Raw genomic sequence first — 19,848 nt, 5'->3', positions numbered from 1 at the left:
TCCAATGATCCATAGTCTGCCAGGCTACACGCTATCTACTCCCCTCTTCACATCACTTTCAGCAATGCACACATATATGATGGGAAATGAGAAAGTGGAGTTACAAATAGATTTCAACCGATTCCAGCAGCATATCCAAATTACAGATTCATCAGGGAAAAAAAAAAGGATTCAAGGGCCTGTCTTGCTCACAATTTCCATCATAGGAGCAACTTCTTCTGGCCACAGCATACATCATACCCTCTTCACTCCATGTTTGCCTTCCTCACCGGGCTTTCTGTTCATCCACCGTGGCAAAACATACCTCCGATCTTTCACTTTTCAAACAAATATTGTTCATGAGAACAAGAAATGCATAATTCACACTGCCTGATTAAAGTTGTCATCAGAGGAGTTGAGTTCCAAATTAGAACGATCCTCGTACTCACAGATATTACAACCATTTTGTAACTCTCACTGATATCATGTTAGGACTCCGTTTTAGGTCAGAACAATTCTTCTACTCAAATATTTTATACAAAATTTAGCCCTAATTAGAAAGAGTTATTACTACAATTTTTTCAAATCAATCTCTAAATAAAATGACCCTCACCTGAAATGAAAGAAAGTATATGCATAAAGATGAGATATAATTCAAAGTTCAAACCTGACTGGTCAAAGTTTTCAATCAGAGGAGTGCGCTTCAAATTATAACATGTTCGGTACTCACATATTCTACAATTTTTTTAACTCACTGATCAAGCTCTAAACCAGAGGGCTCTGTTTCAAATTAGAACAATTCTGTTAATCATAGATTTTGTACAAAAGATTAGCCCTAATCAGGAAGAGTTATTATTCCTTGCATGGTTATAAATAAATATGGCCAAAAAAACTATGTGGTACTTCAATAGTGCTGTAGAAATGCTTCAAAAGGGAAGGTTCATACCTTATCACAGATTTCCCAATTACTCCCATATCAAGTTATCAACCATATACATCCAATGATATGCAAATTGCAAACCTGCGCACATTCAGATAACCAACCTGGAATAGCAATATGCCTATCTTCATTGAGATTTGAGTCATTGATCATGCAGGAAACAATGTATCTGAATAGAAAGAACCAAACTCAGTTTCACTAACTGCAAACAAAAGTAGCATGAACTGATCAAGGCCAACTGCATAGTACTAAATTCACCAAAACAAAAAGGAAAACTGCAGCATGATAGTATTCATTAAGCAGGATATCCATTCCACGTGCAGTAGGCAAAAATAAGCAAAAAAAAAATCAAATTCAAAATTCTAGAGCTTATAACTGGATATCTTATATAGAGCAATTTATTTGGGCAAGGAATAAAGAACAGAGAGTTGCACACGTCTGAAATGATAAAACTCACTGGACCTTACTATGCAGTGTCCATGTAAAAGGCTGTTTCAGGGAGAGCCTTGACCTAGCTGCAATCTAGTGGTACTCTTTTCATGCAAAAATCCTAATCCTAAGAACCAAAATACCAATAAAATCTTGGATTTAATTCCTAGGATAATTTATCTTACTTCAGATGTGAAGTAACTGTAAGCATGGATTTAGATTTTAATCTGACATTGTCCTAACTGTACATGTACTTCAAGATGTCATTAATCAAGGACTGCACAAAATCATTAAATTGCATGGTATTGGTGATAGACAAATTTGCTGTACCATATATCTATAATCATCATTCCTGTACATCTTACCAATGCTTCCCATATTATCAGTAATCAACAGTATAAAATAGGTTGTGAATATCTGAAAATATAATACATAAAGCACAATAGAAAACCTTCAGGAAAAGTTTATTTGAGTAGTATTACATATATTTTGATCTATTAAGATGTGAGATTTGTGTCAAGTTTCATAAGTTTCATATATTTTCAGCAAATATACCACTGGAGAATTGATAACAGGAATTATTGTAACTATAAATGAATGACAGTCCAGCTACTCTAATGACATGTGAACCCAAATGGCATGTAATTCTGAACATACATACATTAGCACAACTTGAAAAGAAAAAAAATGAATCGATCGTTGCTATCTCAGGCTAGATCAAGTCCTAATAATTTTTAGTCATGGATACCAAATGAACGGGATGAAAACATTGATTTTATTTGCACAGTTTGTACTACACTTTAACCATCAGAAAAACAAACACCTCGGAGAAACTTGACAACACTTCAATCAGGGGAGAAGGATGCGGCGACAACAAATTGGGGATCGGCGCCGACTGAACCCCGCGGCGCTCCCGACGACGAGAGGGAATCGGCGACGTGACGGCGCGACGGAGGCGGGGGATCGGCAAGAACGGGGCAGAGGAGATGCGGGATCAGCGACGGCGACTTAATTAATTATATGTTAATATCACCTTATTTTATGTAAAACACTTAATTTTTATCTATATCTTTATTTTCATGAGAAAAAAACGCCACCCGTGTCTTCGGTGCTCCGTAACACGCGTGGGCATTATTTTGAACAAAATCAAACTTAATCCAACTGTGGGATTAGCTAAATTACAAGGAAGCCCATTAAGGCCCATAAACGCATGGACTTTTGCAGGACAAACTACTCTATGGCAATCTCGTTAGTCGTTACATATGGAAACAAGGAAGCATATTACAAGAAAAAAATTAGAGAGCAGTTGTTTTTTTAGGAGTAGCTATATTTATGGCGCCATATTTTTCACCAAAAAATAGTCTGCATGCATTTACCTTGTAAGTTCCTAAATTACATATGTAATTTTAGTGTATTTACAATATAAGTCTTGAAATTACATATGTAAGTATTAATTTTAGTGTATTTACAATGTAAGTACCAAAATTACATATGTAAGTCCTAAATTATACATGTGTAATTATTGTGTAAATAGAGTAATTACATTCGCTGATGACCAACACATGTCATGCAAAGAAAAAGGAGTCGCGAACTTAGAAGCAAGTTGTTCGATCAACTTATCAGATGTACTTTGCACGAATCATGAAGAAGATTAGATGGTAGATCGTCAAACTGACTGTATTTAGCCTAGAAATATGTTGACATAATTTTAGCAAAGCCGTTTTTTTTTCTTGTCCTTTTTTTTGGACTATGGGTCATTAGATCATGTGCTCTGATGACCTGCAGGCATCGTTGTATTTTTACCCTAGTGAAGGAAGATACCAATGGTTTTGATAATTTGATATCCTTCCTGCCTACCATGATCAGCGCTGAAACTGGCAGATACATATCGCCGTCACATGTATCTGAACCAGAGGAGAAAGATAACATGATGCACATTCCAAAAAAAAAAAGTTAACTCTGATAAAAGAAACAGTCAGTCACCCAACTAAGAGCAGGTACAATAAGCTACGAAAGCTGGCGATAAAAATGCCACGTTGGCTTGGACGCTGAGCTAGCGCAGAGAGAAGAGCGAAAAGAGAATAAGCCGGCGACTAAACAATCGCCGGGTTGCACACACAACCCGAGAGAAGTGGGCCCACTGTTGTGCACTGCAAGGGCTGATAATCATAGTCATTGGCCCAGAAAAGTAAAGGAGGAGAGAGGGTATGATGATTAAAGAATAAAATAGTATCCTGTGGACTGATGAGCAGATATGTTACAGCCTATTTATTGTGCATGTTAGCTGTTAGTTTGATTCTAACTGACGTGGGAAAAATTATCGCCAGCAGCAGGCGCTATTATTAAACCTGCTCTAATCCTTTGTTCCAATTGTGATCAGGACAGCGGCAGATCACACTCACATGCATTCTCGGATCATTGATACCTTTTCTCTTCCCAACCGTAATAACTGTCAGGAATCTCACACTCCAACTGCCGCAACCACCGTCATTGACCTGCCAATACGGCAAGATACAAATATACTAGTATTATACTACATGAACACGTATCGTCTGGTCCAGATTACTCCCTGCCTCTCTTAAACTAATGGATTATTCCTCTTCTATTAACAAAAGGACAGATTAAGTATCGGCACTCTACACAGTACATACACCGACAGCTATCTACATCAAAATAAACATAAAATCAGGAAAAGCCAAAACAAAAGCGATCGAAAATGGTAGCAGCAGGCTAGTAGTAGCTCTCATGGCATGTGCAGTACTCTCGCTCTCATCTGATGGCGTCCATGGCCTCCTTCCTCTTGATCCTCTTCTTGATCTCCTTGTCCAGCTCCTCAGTCCCACCCACCTCCTCCAACTCCTAAAATCCAAAATCATCACGAATTTCAGCACAAACAATCAAATTCGCTAACAAATTTGCGCCGTGAGCAATCGAAAAATCAAACCCATTTTACAATTCACTGCATTTTAAAGATGCCTCTATTCCACAGCCATAGCTGCCACAACTGCTGCGGCTACGACAGTTCGAAGTGGTTGCAAGCTATAGCAATTTTAAACTGTTGTAGCTGCTACTACTGCTACAGAAACAACTTCCAAACACAATGCAAAGAGAATCACTAACCTTGGGTCCGAGGAACAGGCCGTAGGGCACGCCTTCGAACTTGTCCGTGTGATGTATCTACACAAGAAAGAAACCAGACATAGTAGGCATCATCAAACAACAGGTTCTCGGAGCGACGACATGTCACCTGCCCAAGTGGCAGCTGACGAGGCGTCGTTGTACGTGTGGCTGGGAGTATTTTTACCTGGTGGGCGGCAGCAACTCGGCGGAAGTAGGGCACGTTCTCGATGGGCCCCACGGGGAAGCGCCGGTGGACCAGGCCGTCGTGGACGAACATGTACGCCATCCCGAACAGCGTAATCCCAAGCCCCTGTTGCGCGCGGCCACGTCAGCGCCAACCACGTGACACGTCACCCATCAGACGATAAAGAAGAGCCTCAAAACGGATACGCCCCCGACCACGACGTGACAGCCAGAGAAGGCTTTTTTTTTTCTTTTTAACTCCTGGTACTTTCCAGTTAAGTAATGTAACTGCTACCTCCCTCTTCAAATAAGTATAATAAGGAGTATCTGTGTCTAACTTTTAACTATCTATTTTTTTATAAAAAATTAATCGCATATAAAATGATTTTCATATTTTATCAGCTAATAATATTATTATTATTAATTATAAGAAATTTTCAAATAAGATAAACATTCGAATGTTGAGTATAAACATTATAAAACTACGGAGGAAGTAGTATGTTACTGTGAGGAGGAGAGTTATTTACCGCGCCGAAGCAGAGGCCGGGGAGGAGGCCGCGGTTGAGGAGGCCGTAGGCGAGGAGGGAGATGGCCGGGGCGGCGTTGGCGATGGCGAAGACGTCGTTGAGCTCGAACGGGCCGTCGCGCGGGCGGTGGTGCGACTCGTGCATGTGCCACAGCGACGCGTGCCACAGCGCCCGGTGCGCCCACCGCGCCCAGAACTCCATCCCCACCGCCGCCCCCACCGACAACGCGAACGTGCCGACCATCTCCGTCGCCGGAACGTCGCCGCCGCCGGCCTGCACCAAGAAACAATGCGCGTGTCACCTTAGATGACGGCGGCGAGCTAGGCCGAGAGTACGAACCTCCATTTGCCAGGCGAAGCGGTAGTAGACGGCGGCGGCGGCCATGGACGTGAACCCGAGGCTGGACATCACCGCCGCCACCAGGTACGTGCGCCGCTCCGACCGCTTCCTCGCCGCGCGCCGGGCGACCGCGTCCTCCTCCACCACCGCCACCACCGCATCCTCCTCGCCGCCGACACCCGCCCCGTCTCCCAGGACGGCGCGTGTGGGCGCCGCCACGGCGCGGCGGCCGGCGACGATGGGCCGCAGCCGCGGCACCGCCGACGGCGAGACGCGGGCGGTGCGGCCGAGGAGGACGGCGGGGGTGATGACCACCAGCCTCGCGACGGCCATGTACGAATGCGGAACGCGCGGTGCGCGCGCGCGCGCGCGGCCGTGCGAATCGCGAGTTGTTGACCAGTGGACAGACGCGAGCCGGGGACGACGCGGGCGGCGAGTGAGCCTTGGCTCCGCTCGTCATGGTCCCCGTTATATGAGCGGGCGTAACGAAGCGTGGCCCCGCGGCGTGGGTCGCCCGTGTCAGCGCGTGCCACCTCGGCCAGGTGGTTTGCCCATCGTGACGGTAAAAATGTGGCTCTGTACACGGCCCGAAACTTCACCGACCTGAGTAACCTGGCGCGGTGCAAATTCGATCAGCACACATGTCACACCGCAGAGCGCATATTTCACGTAAGTTTTATACTCCCTCTGTCCTATTATGATTTAACTTACACTCCCTCTGTCCTACTATGATTTAAGAGATGTAACATATTCCTATATTATGAGACGGAGAAAGTACAAGTCTAGTTTTTTCGATCGTAAGTTCATGGCTCACGTGTCACACTTGGTTAATTTATGCACGCTTTTCCGGTTAAGCGTGTCCACTCTCAGACCTTTCCACTGTCCCGTCGTGCAAAGATACGTCTCGGGAACAATTGGACGCGAGCGGAATGGCGTGTAGTGAGAAAGGTAGTAGTACAATCTCGCCATGCTCCGGTCGAGTTCTGCCGTGCAAGTCCCAAGCGCGCGAGGGTCCACGTGTTGCCGCCGGCGGGGCACTGCCGTCGCCGTCCCACGATCTCCCATATGCCGCCCACGCCCTCATGTTTCCTCGTTGCACTTCACTCCGCCGCGCGCCGTGGCCCCGTGTGGGCGCATCAGAGCAAGTTTAATAGTATAGCCAACTATTAGCTTCAATTAATCTATAGCTAATCTAATAATTTATTCATACAATAGTTATATACTACACTATTAATATCTGGTCCCACCACCTGTCATACACATACTATGTCTTGGAGTCCGTGCTACAGCTGGCTATAAATATATAGCCCGCTACTCTTCTCTCTTCTTATTTATCTTCTTAAAATATGTTTGTAGCTGTTTTATAGCATGCTATTGTTCCTGCTCTCAGCTCATGCCAACCAAATGAAGCATTCCGGCCACAGCGATCCCAAATATCTCCGTGTCCTGTACTTTCTGTCATTCTGTGCGTGAAAATCTTCGTGGTGAACAGTGCGATGGATTGGTGTCTGCCTGTGCCTGCCACCGCAGCCGCGTACTAGTAGTACTAGCTACTCCCTCCGTCCGACAAACCTGGATTTCCGTGTCCAATGTTGACCATCCATCTTATTTAAAAAAAATTAAAAAAACAAGTCACGCATAAAGTATTAATCATGTTTTATCATCTAACAACAATGAAAATACTAATTATAAATAATTTCATATAAGACGGACAATTAAACGTTAGATACGGAAACTCAAGATTTATTTTTTTTTTGGACGGAAGAAGTAGCTCGAGGAATTGACATGGGACACCTGGTGAAGTGGTGATGTCGTGACGTGGATGGGAGATTGGAAATCGGGAAAGGGAATGTTTGCCAGTGTCTTACCCATATTCCTTAATAGAAAATAAAAATTACTTTATATATAAAACTTTTATATATTAGTTAGTAGCGTAATATACATTGAAAAATTTAAATTTAAATTTTTGTTTTGACTTATTAGGCTAGCCGATGAGGCTATCAGATTTTTTTTTCCTCTTCCGTTGATCGACTGAAGAGCAAACGGAAGGAATCGACGTGTATAAATGGAAGAGGAAAGTTCATCACCGGTCCCTAAACTTATATCGCTGTGTCATCTGGTCTCTAAACTCGCAAATCGACCGTTTAGGTACTCAAACTTGTTCGACTGTGTCATCCCGTTCCCTAAACTTGCAGATCACTCGTTTAGCTCCTCCAACTTGTTCAGTTGTGTCACCCCGGTCCCTAAACTTGGATTTGAATATCATCTAGGTTAAATAGAATGGTCTAAAGACTTTATATTTAAAAATAATTCATAATTTTTTCATGTGAACTCTAATGAAGACAAACTTTATATCAAACTTGTAGCCCTCGATGCGATCTACAACTTTCTAGTTGATTTTTTTTATTTTAAGTCATTTTTTGTCCCAAAATGTAATTTTAAAAATAAAATTTCAAAATCTATAAACATGCAATAATATTTTGGGGCCCTAAACAGTTTTAATTCAAAAACTTTTCAACTACAAAGTTGTAGGTCGCGTTTAGGGCTACAATTTTGATATAAAGTTTGTCTTCATTAGAGTTCATATGAAAAAGTTATGAATTATTTTTTGATATAAAGTTTTTAGACCGTCCTGTTTAGGGACCGGGGTGACACAACTGAACAAGTTGGAGGACCTAAACGAGTGATCTACAAGTTTAGAAACCGAGATGACATAATCGAACAAGTTTGAGGACCTGAACGGTCGATTTGCGAGTTTAGGAACCGGGATGACACAGCGGTACAAGTTTAGGGACCGGTGATGAACTTTACTCTAAAGGGAAGAGTAAGATGATTTTCCCTTGAAGATGACTCCATGGCAGAATAATTCTCGATGGGATGCAAAGCCGGCTTGCCCACCTTGCATTATTGGCTTATTGCGTGTATCGTATTTTTGGCGTGGAAGGTGGATTGAAAACAAGAATATGCAGATTCGTCAACCAATATATACATTGCATCGACAAGTTATTCCAAGCTGCGGAAATACCATGGTCAGTTCATCGAACCTGCAAACACAAACACCATGCTTAATTCATCGAACCTGCAAACAGAAACAGTACGGTGAGTTCCGATGAACCCATTTCGTGGACTTTTGAACATTCGAATAAGTGAATATGAGGGCGTAAGAAACAAAAGGAAAAATGGTGAGTTCCAATGAACCCATTTGGTGGACATTTCAACTTTTGAATAAGTGAATATGAACCCTAAAAAAAGATGTATCTCGCGGCCTTTTGAACTTCTTAATAAGTGAATATGTCATCGTAAAAAATAAAAAAACTATGGTGAGTTCCCAGGAACCCATTTGGTGGACATTTGAACTTGAATAAGTGAATGTGAGAAAAAAATGAACTTGAACTTGAATAAGTCACTTGGTGGACATTTAAAACATTTGGACTTGAATAAGTGAATGTCATTTGGTGGACATTTGAACTTGAATAAGTGAATGTGAGAAAAAAAAAACAAAAATAATTTGTGGCTGCTGGGATTCTTTGGTGGACATTTGAACTTGAATAAGTTAATGTGAGAAAAAAAATGAACTTGAACTTGAATAAGTCATTTGGTGGACATTTAAAACATTTGGACTTGAATAAGTGAATGTGGGAAAAAAATCAAAAATAATTTGTGGAAAAAGTGAATGTCATTTGGTGGACAATTGAACTAGAATAAGTGAATGTGGGAAAAAATCAAAAATAATTTGTGGCTGCTGGGATTCGAGCCCAGGTCTCCACGGCCACAACGTGGAATTCTCACCACTAAACTACAGCCACTTTGTTGGTACAGGTTGGATACTAAACTCTATAACCAAATAACTTCCTACTTCTACAAACGTATATGTAATCCTGTTGTTGTATGGTACTACTCTTGCCACCGAAGCTAAAAACCAATCAGCAAATATTGAATGTGATGAGGGTGTGGGACTTTTATAAATCTGCTGATCCTCTTATGGATCAATTGGATTCGTCAGTAATCACCATGTTCAAGACTTATAAATCTGCTGATCCTCCGATGGATCAATTGGATTCGTCAGTAATCACCATGTTCAGTATACAATTCAGGATCGTATTCTAGTCTATCTATATATCTATTATATTATTATAAAACAGCTTTGAAAAAAACACCACGTTCGCTGTGGGGGCTAGAAATTCGCACATTAATCGGAGAAAAAGAAAAGGTGAGTCCAAGTAGAAATACAATTCAAAAATAACTGAAATTCGGAATTAAAAATAAGTAATATTGAAAGAAGTGTCTATATAAGAACCCAATACGAGATTAATCAAAATTCAGAATTAAAATAAAATAAAATCCAAAATTAGAAAATAAAATGAGAGTCCATGTATAGGAATATAATTTAAAAATAACTAAAATTCAGAATTAAAAATAAGAAATATTAGGAGAAGAGTCCATATAAGAACCCAATACGAGATTAGTTAATATTCGGAATAAAAATAAAATAAAATCCAAAATTAGCAAAAACAAAAGAAGAGTTCAAGTAGGAATAAAATTCAAAATTAACTGAAATTCGGAATTAAAAATAAGCAATATTGAAAGAAGAATCTATATTAGAACCCAATACGAGATTAATTAAAATTCAGACTAAAAAAATAAAATAATATCCAAAATTAGAAAAATTAAAAGAGAGTTCAAGTAGAAATACAATTTAAAAACAACTGAAATTCAAAAATAAAAATAAAAATATTAAAAGAACACTATACGGTATTAAATAAAATTTTTAAAACATAAATTATGAAATTAGAAAAAGAACAAAGATTTCAATTAGGGATATAATTTATAAATAACTAAAATTGGTGATAAAAATAAAGACTATTGAAAAAAAAGACCATCTAAAACACACGATGAGATAACTTAAGTAACAAGTATATAAAAGAGTAGAGTGGTCGCGGTTGATACGACATATAAAAACTGTTAGTAAAACACCAAATAGAATCCTAATGATGATTAAAAGGAGGGACGACAGGCAGGCCGTGAAGCAAACGGGTAAGGCGGTGGCCGGGACTTTTAGAAAGTAAAAAAATAAACCCCATTGATAATTATATTTGATTTTTTAAAATCTCAATGACAATAAAAAGGAGAAGTAGCGGGCGGGGTGTATAGAAATATAGTTGCAGAACCGCCGACGGTTGATGGGACTTCTAGAAAATAAAAAATAAATTCCAAAGATAGTTATGTTCGATTTTTAGAATCCCAATGACAATAAAGATTAGGCGGCGGATGGGTCGTAGAGGAGTATAGTGGCATCGTTTGACGTGACTTCTAAAAATTATAAAAAATGAAACCCAACAAGACAATAAATTCTAAAAACTACAAGGTCCAATTTTTAAAGGTTCGGAACTTTTAAAAAGTAAAAAAAAAACCCAATGATAATCATGTTCGATTTTAAAATCTCAATAACAATAAAGTTGGGAGACAGCAGGCGAGCTATAAAGAAGTACAATGGCAAAGCCATTGATGATTTGGCGGGACTTATAAAAAGTAAAAAATGAAATCAAACAATAATTATGTTCGATTTGTAAAATCCCAATGACAATAAATAGAAAAGACAGTGGACGGACCATAGAGGAGTATAATGGCAGTGTTTGGCGCGACTTCTAGAAATTATAAAAACGAAACCCAACAAGATAATAAACTCAAAATACTATAAAATCCAAATTTTAAAGGTTTCAGGAAAAATGAATAGAAATAGTGGTAGACCGAGCAAGCAAATAAAGAAGGATATGACAGAAGTAAGGGGTAGCAGCTGGTGTGACTTTTAAAAACGAGTAAAATGCACTAGCGGTCCTTAAACTTGTCGGGAGGTTTCACTTAGGTCCACAAACTTGCAAAGCGCACATCAAGGTCCCTAAACTTGGTTTATTGTATCATCCTGGTGCAAAGCTGCGTTTGACCGTGGTCTTGCCTACGTGGCACGCCACATGAATGATGACATGGATTTTTTATTTATTTTCTCCCTTCTTCCTTCTTTTTTCACCACTGCGACAACCCCTCCCCTCGTGCCGCCTCTCACCACCGAGAAAAAAGAAGGAAGAAAGAGAAAAAAGAAGGAAGAAGGGAGAAAAAAATAAAAAAATTCCATGTCATTGCCCACGTGACGTGTCACGTAGGCAAGACTACAGTCAAACGCGGTTTTGGACCGGGATGATACAATAAACTAAGTTTAGGGACCTCGATGTGCGCTTTGCAAGTTCGTGGACCTAAGTGAAACCTCCTGACAAGTTTAAGAACCGCTGGTGTATTTTACTCTTTAAAAACTATATAATTAGAAATACGAGGATGATACGGGGATAGCTATTTAATAAATTTTAAGTAAAATTATACTGAAAAATATATGTTTTTGTTTGGGTGCTAGACACGCAATTGCGCGGCCTACCAAGCTAGTTTTGTTACATGAGAGACAAGCAATTAGATTTCAGCCTGCCAATCTTTTACTTCTGAACCAGATGGACATGTCCAGCAAAGTTCAGAACCATGGGAGTTCTGGCTTGGCCGCTTTGTATCAATTCATCCATAAAACAGATATGATACCCCAGTTCATAGGTTACAAAAGCGAACAATCGAATTACAGTACTCCTTGCAGAAAACATCTTATCATCAGGTACAAAGAACAGAGAATTGCAAGGCCATACTAAATTTTTATTTTAATCAGTGGCGAGTAAACATGCTATGGACATGATCATAACCATTCTCACCAATTTATTTGTACTTCTATGACGAATCTCTGAAACGAAACACCCTTCTTGCAGTCTCTGAAACTAACCCATCCATGATGCATCGAGTTCATGTCTTCTTGGTGGTTGTAGCAATGTAAGTCTCGTAGGCGAGCTGCGCCGCCAAAAGATCGACCACCGCCGTCCCGACGGACTTGAACACCGTGATCTCGTCGTCGCAGCGCCGCCCAGCCACGCTCCCGGCGGCAAGCTCCGCGAGCGTCCCGGCCACGTCCTCCCTCCGGAGCACGCCGCGCTGGAGCGCGCCCACCAGCTCTCCGGCCTCCTGCATCGCCGCCTCGAAGTCGATGAACACCCTCCCCCGCCGCAGCGCCTCGTCGTCGCACTCCCTCATCGCCGGCGTGAACGAGCCCACGAGGTCCAGGTGCGCCCCGGGCTTCAGTAGCTCCCCGCGCACGATCGGCTCCTGCGACCCCGTCGCGCAGCTCACGACGTCCGCCGCGGACACCGCCTCGTCCATGCTGTCCGCCTCCTCGACGGCGACCCCCGGGTGCGCGTCACGGAGCCTGGCGGCGAGCGCGGCGGATTTGGCCTTGGTGCGGTTCCAGATGAGGATTCGGGAGATGGACGGGAGGGCGGAGAGGTGGGCTTCGGCGAGGTAGGGCGCGAGGGCGCCGGCGCCGGCGAGCGCGAGGGTGGAGGGCGGGCGGGTGGGGGATGCCAGGAGGGACGCGGCGAGCGCGGACACGGCGGCGGTGCGGAGGAGGGTGAGCGCGGAGCCGTCGAGGGAGGCGAGGGGGACGCCGGAGGCGGAGTCGAAGAGGGAGACGGCGGCGTGGACGGAGGGGAGGCGCGGGGAGTTGGCCGGAAACGAGGTGACGGCCTTGAGCGCGAGGTAGGGGAGCGAGGGGTGCGCGCTCCAGGATGGCATGAGGAGGAGGGAGGCGGATGGCGCGGTGGGGAGCGGGAAGGAGACGCGGTGCGGGCAGTGGATGCCGGCGGCGAAGGCGGGGAGGCCGGCGCCGAGGTGGGAGATCAGGGACGGGAAGGGGAGGACGGAGTGGAGCGCCGCCGCGTCGATGTAGACGAACTGGTTCGCCGGCGGCGGCGGCGCGGCCATGCTGCTCCGTGGCGTTCGGGAATCTTGACGCGGCGGTAGAGGAGCGGAACGGAAGGCTAGTCAAGAAGGGGGATAGGGTTGACCGGCGTTGACTTGTTCTGAATTTACAGGAACTTGCATGATTCAAGTCGTCGATTCAAACTTGCATAATTTTTATTCATGCTGAAACCTACATAGAAACTTCACACTTTTGCACAATTTTGTTCTTCATGTAGTTTGCAGCTTAGACCATTGAATTAAGAATCAAAACCTGTTTGAGCCTGTAATTCCGCAACGATGAATATCGGACTGGACAGTCAGATAGAGCGTTCCAGGTTAGCAGAGCATTTTAACGGAGCTTGTAGATTTCTCCAGCTATGCATTTCTCGTTCTTCAGAATTCAGATCCACTCGTCTTCAGGGTTCAGAAAAATGGAGCCTCTAGCCTCTGCTTTTATCATACTGCAGTACGGGACTAACACACTCGTAATCATCTCGTGCAACCAAAAGCTAACCCGGTGTCCCGTCTCGCATCAGCGTTTGAACTAGCGTGTAATGGCCAGATTAAACAGAAAGTGCAGCCTCTGCGTTATTAGCGTGATCACCTCGTGCAACCAAATGCTAAGCTGGGTGTCCTGTCTCGTATCAGTGTTTTGAATTAGTGTGTGATGACCAGATTAAACAGTAAGGACACTGTTATCTTACAACCTCTACATAAAGCCTAAAAATATAGTACGTCGGTTGCTTTTTGATCGTCAAAAAGGCCCCATTAAATTCTCAACATTGGATTTATGTCACTTTGGTCGGACCTAACTATGCAATCAATTTAAAGGAAAACAATAAAATCGAGCCCTTTTTCGGTGATCGTTTCTCTGCAGCTCTGTCCTCTGTTCTGTACCAGACGATGGGCAACAGCAACAGCAACAGCAGATGGAGTAGCACGGGCTGCACGGCTCGCAATCGTCGCAAATGGAAAGTGAAGGTCAACCAAAACAAAACAAGATGAGCCGTAGCGAGGGTAGGTTATCTGTGATGAAATCAATCTATTCGAGTTCAACTTCTAGATTTAACATGGATGCTTGTACTTTTGGCTAATTGTTTTTTTAATAGTAGGTGACGTACCCCTCGATATCAAATTGTTCGTGGTGTTTTCATGAATAATTTCTATATAATCCTTTCGAACACAATATTGATCCTATGAATAATTTCTATAGAATCCTTTGTAACACAATATTGATCCCTGCAAATTCCTCTGAAAGGGGTATTCTGGATAAATCTTGAAAGAAAATAAGCATAATTCTCACCTCACGTTTTCATCTTATGTCATGAGTATCTGTGCTTTTAGGATGCTCAACTATATGCAGGATTCATCAAGCACAGTGCATGGCATTTTTTATTTCTATGTTTTATCTACTAATATTATGTTTAAAAAATTTGGCGTAACAAAGGCATGCTTTTGGAAGCAATTATGGATCGTTAACACATCATTAACACCGCGCCGAAAAGCTTCCCAGGAGGTTGGTGCCAAGAGATTTACTTCAACGTCATCTGTTTTAGCTTTTCTTTCTTTAGTTTTCTTTCTGTACTTAACGACACAACTTAAGCGTGGGAATGAAATGCTAGGGATACCCGGGTTGTTTACCCCAGGTATTGTAAGATGGACTCTTACATTTCCTTTTATATTTTAGCCCAACATAAGCTTTTGGCCTCTTGTAAATGCCTTAAGAACCTCGACTCTGTTTTGCACATTAAACTACCACGCATCTCACATCGCACCTTAGCAGTGACGAATGCACGACTAAATTTCAGGGGATGTTGATTGAATGAAACGAACTAATATGATCTAACCTAAATACAAGACAAACAAAAAAATACATACATAAATACTCCCTGTCTAGATTTGTAATCCCATAAAGTATCACATCCCTCTAAAATCACTTATATTATGGGACGGAGAGAGTATATCGCATGTATATGAAAGAAAATAGGATAAACTTATCTTTTAACCATTGGACTTTTACTTCTATCTAGCAAACATGAGCATGTCTACTCCCTCCGTCCCATAAAAAATCAACCTAGTACTGGATGTGACATATGCCCAGATTCGTAATATTAGTATATGCCACATTCGGTTCTAGATTCGTTTTATATGGGACGGAGGGAGTAAGATTGAACTACCGTAGGGGTGCTTCATCTCTCCTTGCCCCTAAGGGTTGGGATCACCACCGCACCGTAGTAATAATGTGCCTATGATTTTGTGGTAATGTTTGAGGGTATAAACAAAGGACTATAATCTTCAATATTCCATTTAGGCATAGTTTTTTTAATCTGAATAGATGATGTGTTATATGATTATGTGATAATGTTTGAGAGTACAAACAAATGAATTGACTATTAGAAAGTTGAAAAGCCGTTTTAAAACGTACTACAAGAAACTTACATATATAAATGATTTCCAAAAAATGACTCTGTTTGGGAGCTTGGGAAGCATGCCGCACATTATCTTCATCCGTTAATGCATTATGTTATTTTATAAAGAAAAAAGGACTACCTCGAAACAAAGTATGGAATGCTATTCTTTATACGTGAGTTTTGTGAGACGAGTGGGAATTGAGGGAAGAACCCCTGACAAAGGGAACTGATAAATAATTCCACTATACATAACCTCAAGTCAAAATTCAAATCTAGTCTCTATATGAACCTCTAAGCAATTCCCATCACATTTTTTTAAAAAAAAAGAAAAATAAACTTTTAAATCTCATGGTAATCTTACCGTTAATTCTCACCCTAAGCCCTAGCCAAACAAACCGTAGGAGACACCCCGAAGAAAGCCAACCAAACCAGCACACTATCACTATCTCAAACCACTCTAATTAATCCCACTTCCTCTGTTTCCTCTGCATGCGATGCATGCGTAGATCATCAGATGAGCCAACCAAACCGACCACGAGAAGCTTCCACGCCGCCGCCGCCGCGCGCGGCCATGGCGACCCGTGTGAAGCCGCCGCCGCCGTCGCGCCCCGTCGTCGCCAAGAGCCCCCCGCGCCGCCAGCCGCACCCGCCGCCGCCGCCGCCGCCGCCGCTGCCGCGCCACGCGCTCCATCGGCAGCACGAGCGGGAGGGGGAGGCGACGATGTCCGTGTGGAGCGTGGGGTTCATCAACGCCAGGCTGTCGCAGCGCACCCCCGTGCTCGGCCTCCGCCTCTGGGTCCTCGTCGCTGCCGGCGCCGCGGCGGCCGTCGTCCTCGCGCTCCTCATCGTCGTCTGCCTCTGCCGGCGCTGCCGCCGCCGGAGATGCTCCCGCCTGGCCCCGGCTCCGCCGCACCACGGGAGGAGCAACCGGTCTCTCAAGCAGCAGCAGTCGATGGTGTCGGACAAGGACATCGAGGAGGCCGCCCGCTGGCCCCCGCCGCCGTCGTTCCAGCCGCCGATAGAGGTCATCAAGGCGGAGCAGACGGCGCCCCTGATCATGGTGGAGGCCGCGAGGACGAGCGGCGAGACGGCGACGAGCAGCGGCGGGAGCACGCGCGGGTGGAGCACCGAGAGCGGCGGCAGCGACGCGGCGGAGCCCGAGGCGTCGCGGCGAGGGTGGGGACGGCGGTACACGCGCCGGGAGCTGGAGGAGGCCACGAACAGGTTCGCCGCCGAGAACGTGCTCGGCGAGGGCGGCTACGGCGTGGTCTACAAGGGCATCCTCCGCGACAACACCGCCGTCGCCATTAAGAATCTCCACAACAACAGGTTAAAACTCGACTAGTACTTCTGTTTGGCCGATTCAAATTTCAAAAATGTCGATGGGTTTGAAAACGCGAAGCAAAATATTTCATCCGAGATCGTTCCGATTTGTGTTTTGAATCAGAAGTTTTGGATTGATTTTGATATGCAAAGCTTCCCATGATCTCCCGATCAACCTTGTCTGTTCCTAGTTCCGCTATTAGCTCGCCAGTAAAATCTCTCAATCCTAACGACCCTGTTGATCAGGAAGAGCATTATTTCCGTTAGTTGAGCGCAACAAACATAGGCAGTTGTTAGATTTGAGATTTGAATTTCGGATGGCGAAAGCAGTAACTGCTTCTCATGGCATCCTGGACCAATGTTTCAAACAGAGTCCCGCTCAATCTTTAGTGGGAGATGGTACTTTTACCAAATTAGGTTGCTCAGGTATAAAATTTCACCTTATTACTTAGTAGAAGTAGAATTGAACCAAAAAATCAATTGAATTCCATTTGTTCTGTGCTTAATTAGGGGACAGGCAGAGAAGGATTTCAAGGTGGAGGTCGCGACGATCGGGCGTGTTCGGCACAAGAATCTGGTCAGCTTACTGGGGTATTGCGAGGGAGCTTGCAGGTGCGCATGGTGCAGTTTTAATCCGACGACACATTTCTTCTCTCTGTCCACTGTGAACTGAAAGCAAAGTTGTTGTTGGACAGGTTGCTTGTTTATGAGTATATGGAGAACAGCAATCTTGATAAGTGGCTGCACCATGGTGACGATGAAATCAGTCCACTCACCTGGGATATGAGAATGCATATACTTCTTGGAACAGCCAGAGGGTAAATTTTTGCCTTTTTGTTATCCATACTAACTAGCATAGAGGAAAAACTTGATTTGCAGCCATTAAAACTTCTAAGATTTACCAATGCTAGTTGACACATTTTCAGTATAAAAACCACTGCTGGTTGGTATGATTAGGCAAGCCATTTGCCAGTGGTTTTTCTTGAACAATCCATCTGCCGAGTACTGAAATGGTCATGTGAAACTTCTGCCTGTTCAGGTTGGCTTACCTTCACGAAGGCCTGGAGCCCAAGATTGTTCACCGAGACGTCAAATCCAGCAACATTCTTCTCGACCGGCACTGGAACGCCAGAGTATCAGATTTCGGGCTGGCCAAGCTCCTGTGCTCGGAGAGGTCCTACGTTACAACTCGTGTCATGGGAACATTTGGGTCAGTTCCATTTTCCATGTCTTCTCTAAGAGAGAGTACTATACTATTCATTGATCGGCATTCACTTACAAACTCTCCCTTCTCCCCTGTTGCATGCAGGTACGTTGCGCCTGAGTACGCAAGAACTGGGATGCTAAACGAGAGGAGCGACGTCTATAGCTTCGGGGTGCTCATCATGGAGATCATATCAGGCAGAACTCCTGTGGATTACACTAGGCCAGCACCAGAGGTTAGCCGATAGCCACCACTTAACTGACAATGTACTGAACTGAACCCTTTCAAGGCAATTGGGACAGAATTATTCAGGCTTGTGCTCTCTCCACAGGTGAACTTGGTTGAGTGGCTGAAGCGCATGGTCGCCGAGAGGAGGGTGGAGGAGGTGGTGGACCCCAGGCTGCCGGAGACGCCGCCGCCCAAGGTGCTGAAGCGCGCCGTCCTCGCCGCGCTCCGGTGCGTCGACCCCGACGGCGGCCAGAGACCAACCATGGGGCACGTCGTCCATATGCTCGAAGATGACCTCAAATTCAGAGATGTACGTCGTCGTTGTCGCCGACAGCATTAACCTGCAGCTGGTACTCAGTACTGCTACTCTTTAGGTTGCTGCATGCTGACGTTTTTGGTCTCAATCATCTGCAGGAACTGCAGCTTGCGCGGGATCTGTCGCCTCACGCATCCGACAGTTACGAGTACGAGCTGTGAGCTTGGCGGAGGAATGTGTCGTTGCGAGGCAGAGTTTGTATGGGGCTTAGAATTCTCTGGTCGTTGGAGATTACTAGATTTTCGCATTCAGGCTCACAACCAGATGTTCTTGTACAAGTCGATCTCTTATCTTTTACGTTTGTATTAAAACGGCGACGGAAATGGTTAATCGCACACAGAAGGTATACGGCGGTGATGGTTGCCAGCTTCAGCTTCGTTTATGTGATTAACCTAACGGTAAGTACATCGCTGTTTTGCTGCTTTCCGTGCTTCCTAGCTTGTTGGATCTAAACCAGCTGCTGCTGCTAGCCTGCTACAGCACACGAACGATCGCATGGTGCTGTGTCGTACATGTCCATTGCTCTAACCTCTAAGCATCAAGCCTCTTCTGTTAAAATGGCACTTCATTGGGGAGTGGATTCTAATACAAACTGCTGTAAAAAAATTTTGAAAAAAATTAACAACGTAGAATATAGTGACATGTACTTCACTAAAAATCAAATCCAAATTTGACCTACACATTGAGAAACAAAAAAAAAAGATAAATTCATATATGAATAATACTTTTTATATCTCAATGTGTAAGTTGAGTTTGGATCTAAAATTTTGTGGATTGGTATATCTATATATATGTTGTAGGATTGTCATGGCCACACCAAAGCAATTTCTTCCTCTGGCATTCTGGGTGATACCAAGCGAGAGATCAGAAGTGCCAGCTAGGAGTGCTTCTACACCACTGACATGAGGGTTCACCCTTGCTGACAGAGTGGAAAGTGTATTCTCGCTACTGTACAGTGGGCCCCGGTGACCATCCGGTTGGGAAAGATATTTCTCGTGTGGCCGGTCCATATCCAAAAGCATATCTAA

The 19,848-nt window shown here is 43.8% G+C and overlaps 3 protein-coding genes and 1 non-coding gene across 5 annotated transcripts; 1 reads left to right on the top strand and 3 right to left on the bottom strand.

The window, feature by feature from the left end:
• Positions 1–3,809: 3,809 nt before the first annotated feature.
• LOC4349224 (beta-carotene hydroxylase 2, chloroplastic) lies at positions 3,810–6,137 on the bottom strand. Its single transcript, XM_015758320.3, has 5 exons — positions 5,518–6,137; positions 5,179–5,451; positions 4,653–4,778; positions 4,469–4,525; positions 3,810–4,207 (listed from the first exon to the last, which is right to left on the bottom strand). Exons 1-5 carry the CDS (start codon positions 5,848–5,850, stop codon positions 4,118–4,120), a joined length of 879 nt encoding a protein of 292 aa, XP_015613806.1. The 5' UTR covers positions 5,851–6,137; the 3' UTR covers positions 3,810–4,117.
• A 3,114-nt stretch (positions 6,138–9,251) lies between these two features.
• On the bottom strand, positions 9,252–9,323 carry TRNAH-GUG (transfer RNA histidin (anticodon GUG)). The gene has a single exon. It is a non-coding gene; the product is annotated as a tRNA-His (tRNA).
• A 2,738-nt stretch (positions 9,324–12,061) lies between these two features.
• Positions 12,062–13,390, bottom strand: LOC4349222 (protein SAR DEFICIENT 4). Its single transcript, XM_015757508.3, has one exon. It carries the CDS (start codon positions 13,357–13,359, stop codon positions 12,349–12,351), a length of 1,011 nt encoding a protein of 336 aa, XP_015612994.1. The 5' UTR covers positions 13,360–13,390; the 3' UTR covers positions 12,062–12,348.
• A 2,848-nt stretch (positions 13,391–16,238) lies between these two features.
• Positions 16,239–19,242, top strand: LOC9270649 (probable serine/threonine-protein kinase At1g01540). 2 transcript variants are annotated; one of them, XM_015759186.3, is made up of 7 exons: positions 16,239–17,078; positions 17,583–17,684; positions 17,768–17,890; positions 18,112–18,282; positions 18,382–18,511; positions 18,608–18,814; positions 18,919–19,242. In XM_015759186.3, the coding sequence occupies exons 1-7, from the start codon at positions 16,264–16,266 to the stop codon at positions 18,979–18,981; spliced, it is 1,611 nt and encodes a 536-aa protein (XP_015614672.2). In that variant the 5' UTR covers positions 16,239–16,263; the 3' UTR covers positions 18,982–19,242. The 2 variants fall into 2 exon arrangements, with proteins under 2 accessions (XP_015614672.2, XP_025876613.1); XM_026020828.2 differs by having other exon boundaries at positions 18,112–18,511.
• The last annotated feature ends 606 nt before the right edge of the window (positions 19,243–19,848 follow it).

Source organism: Oryza sativa, chromosome 10 (assembly GCF_034140825.1).
Source record: "Oryza sativa Japonica Group chromosome 10, ASM3414082v1".
Taxonomy (NCBI): Eukaryota; Viridiplantae; Streptophyta; class Magnoliopsida; order Poales; family Poaceae; genus Oryza; species Oryza sativa.
This window is presented reverse-complemented; position numbering and strand designations above follow the sequence as displayed.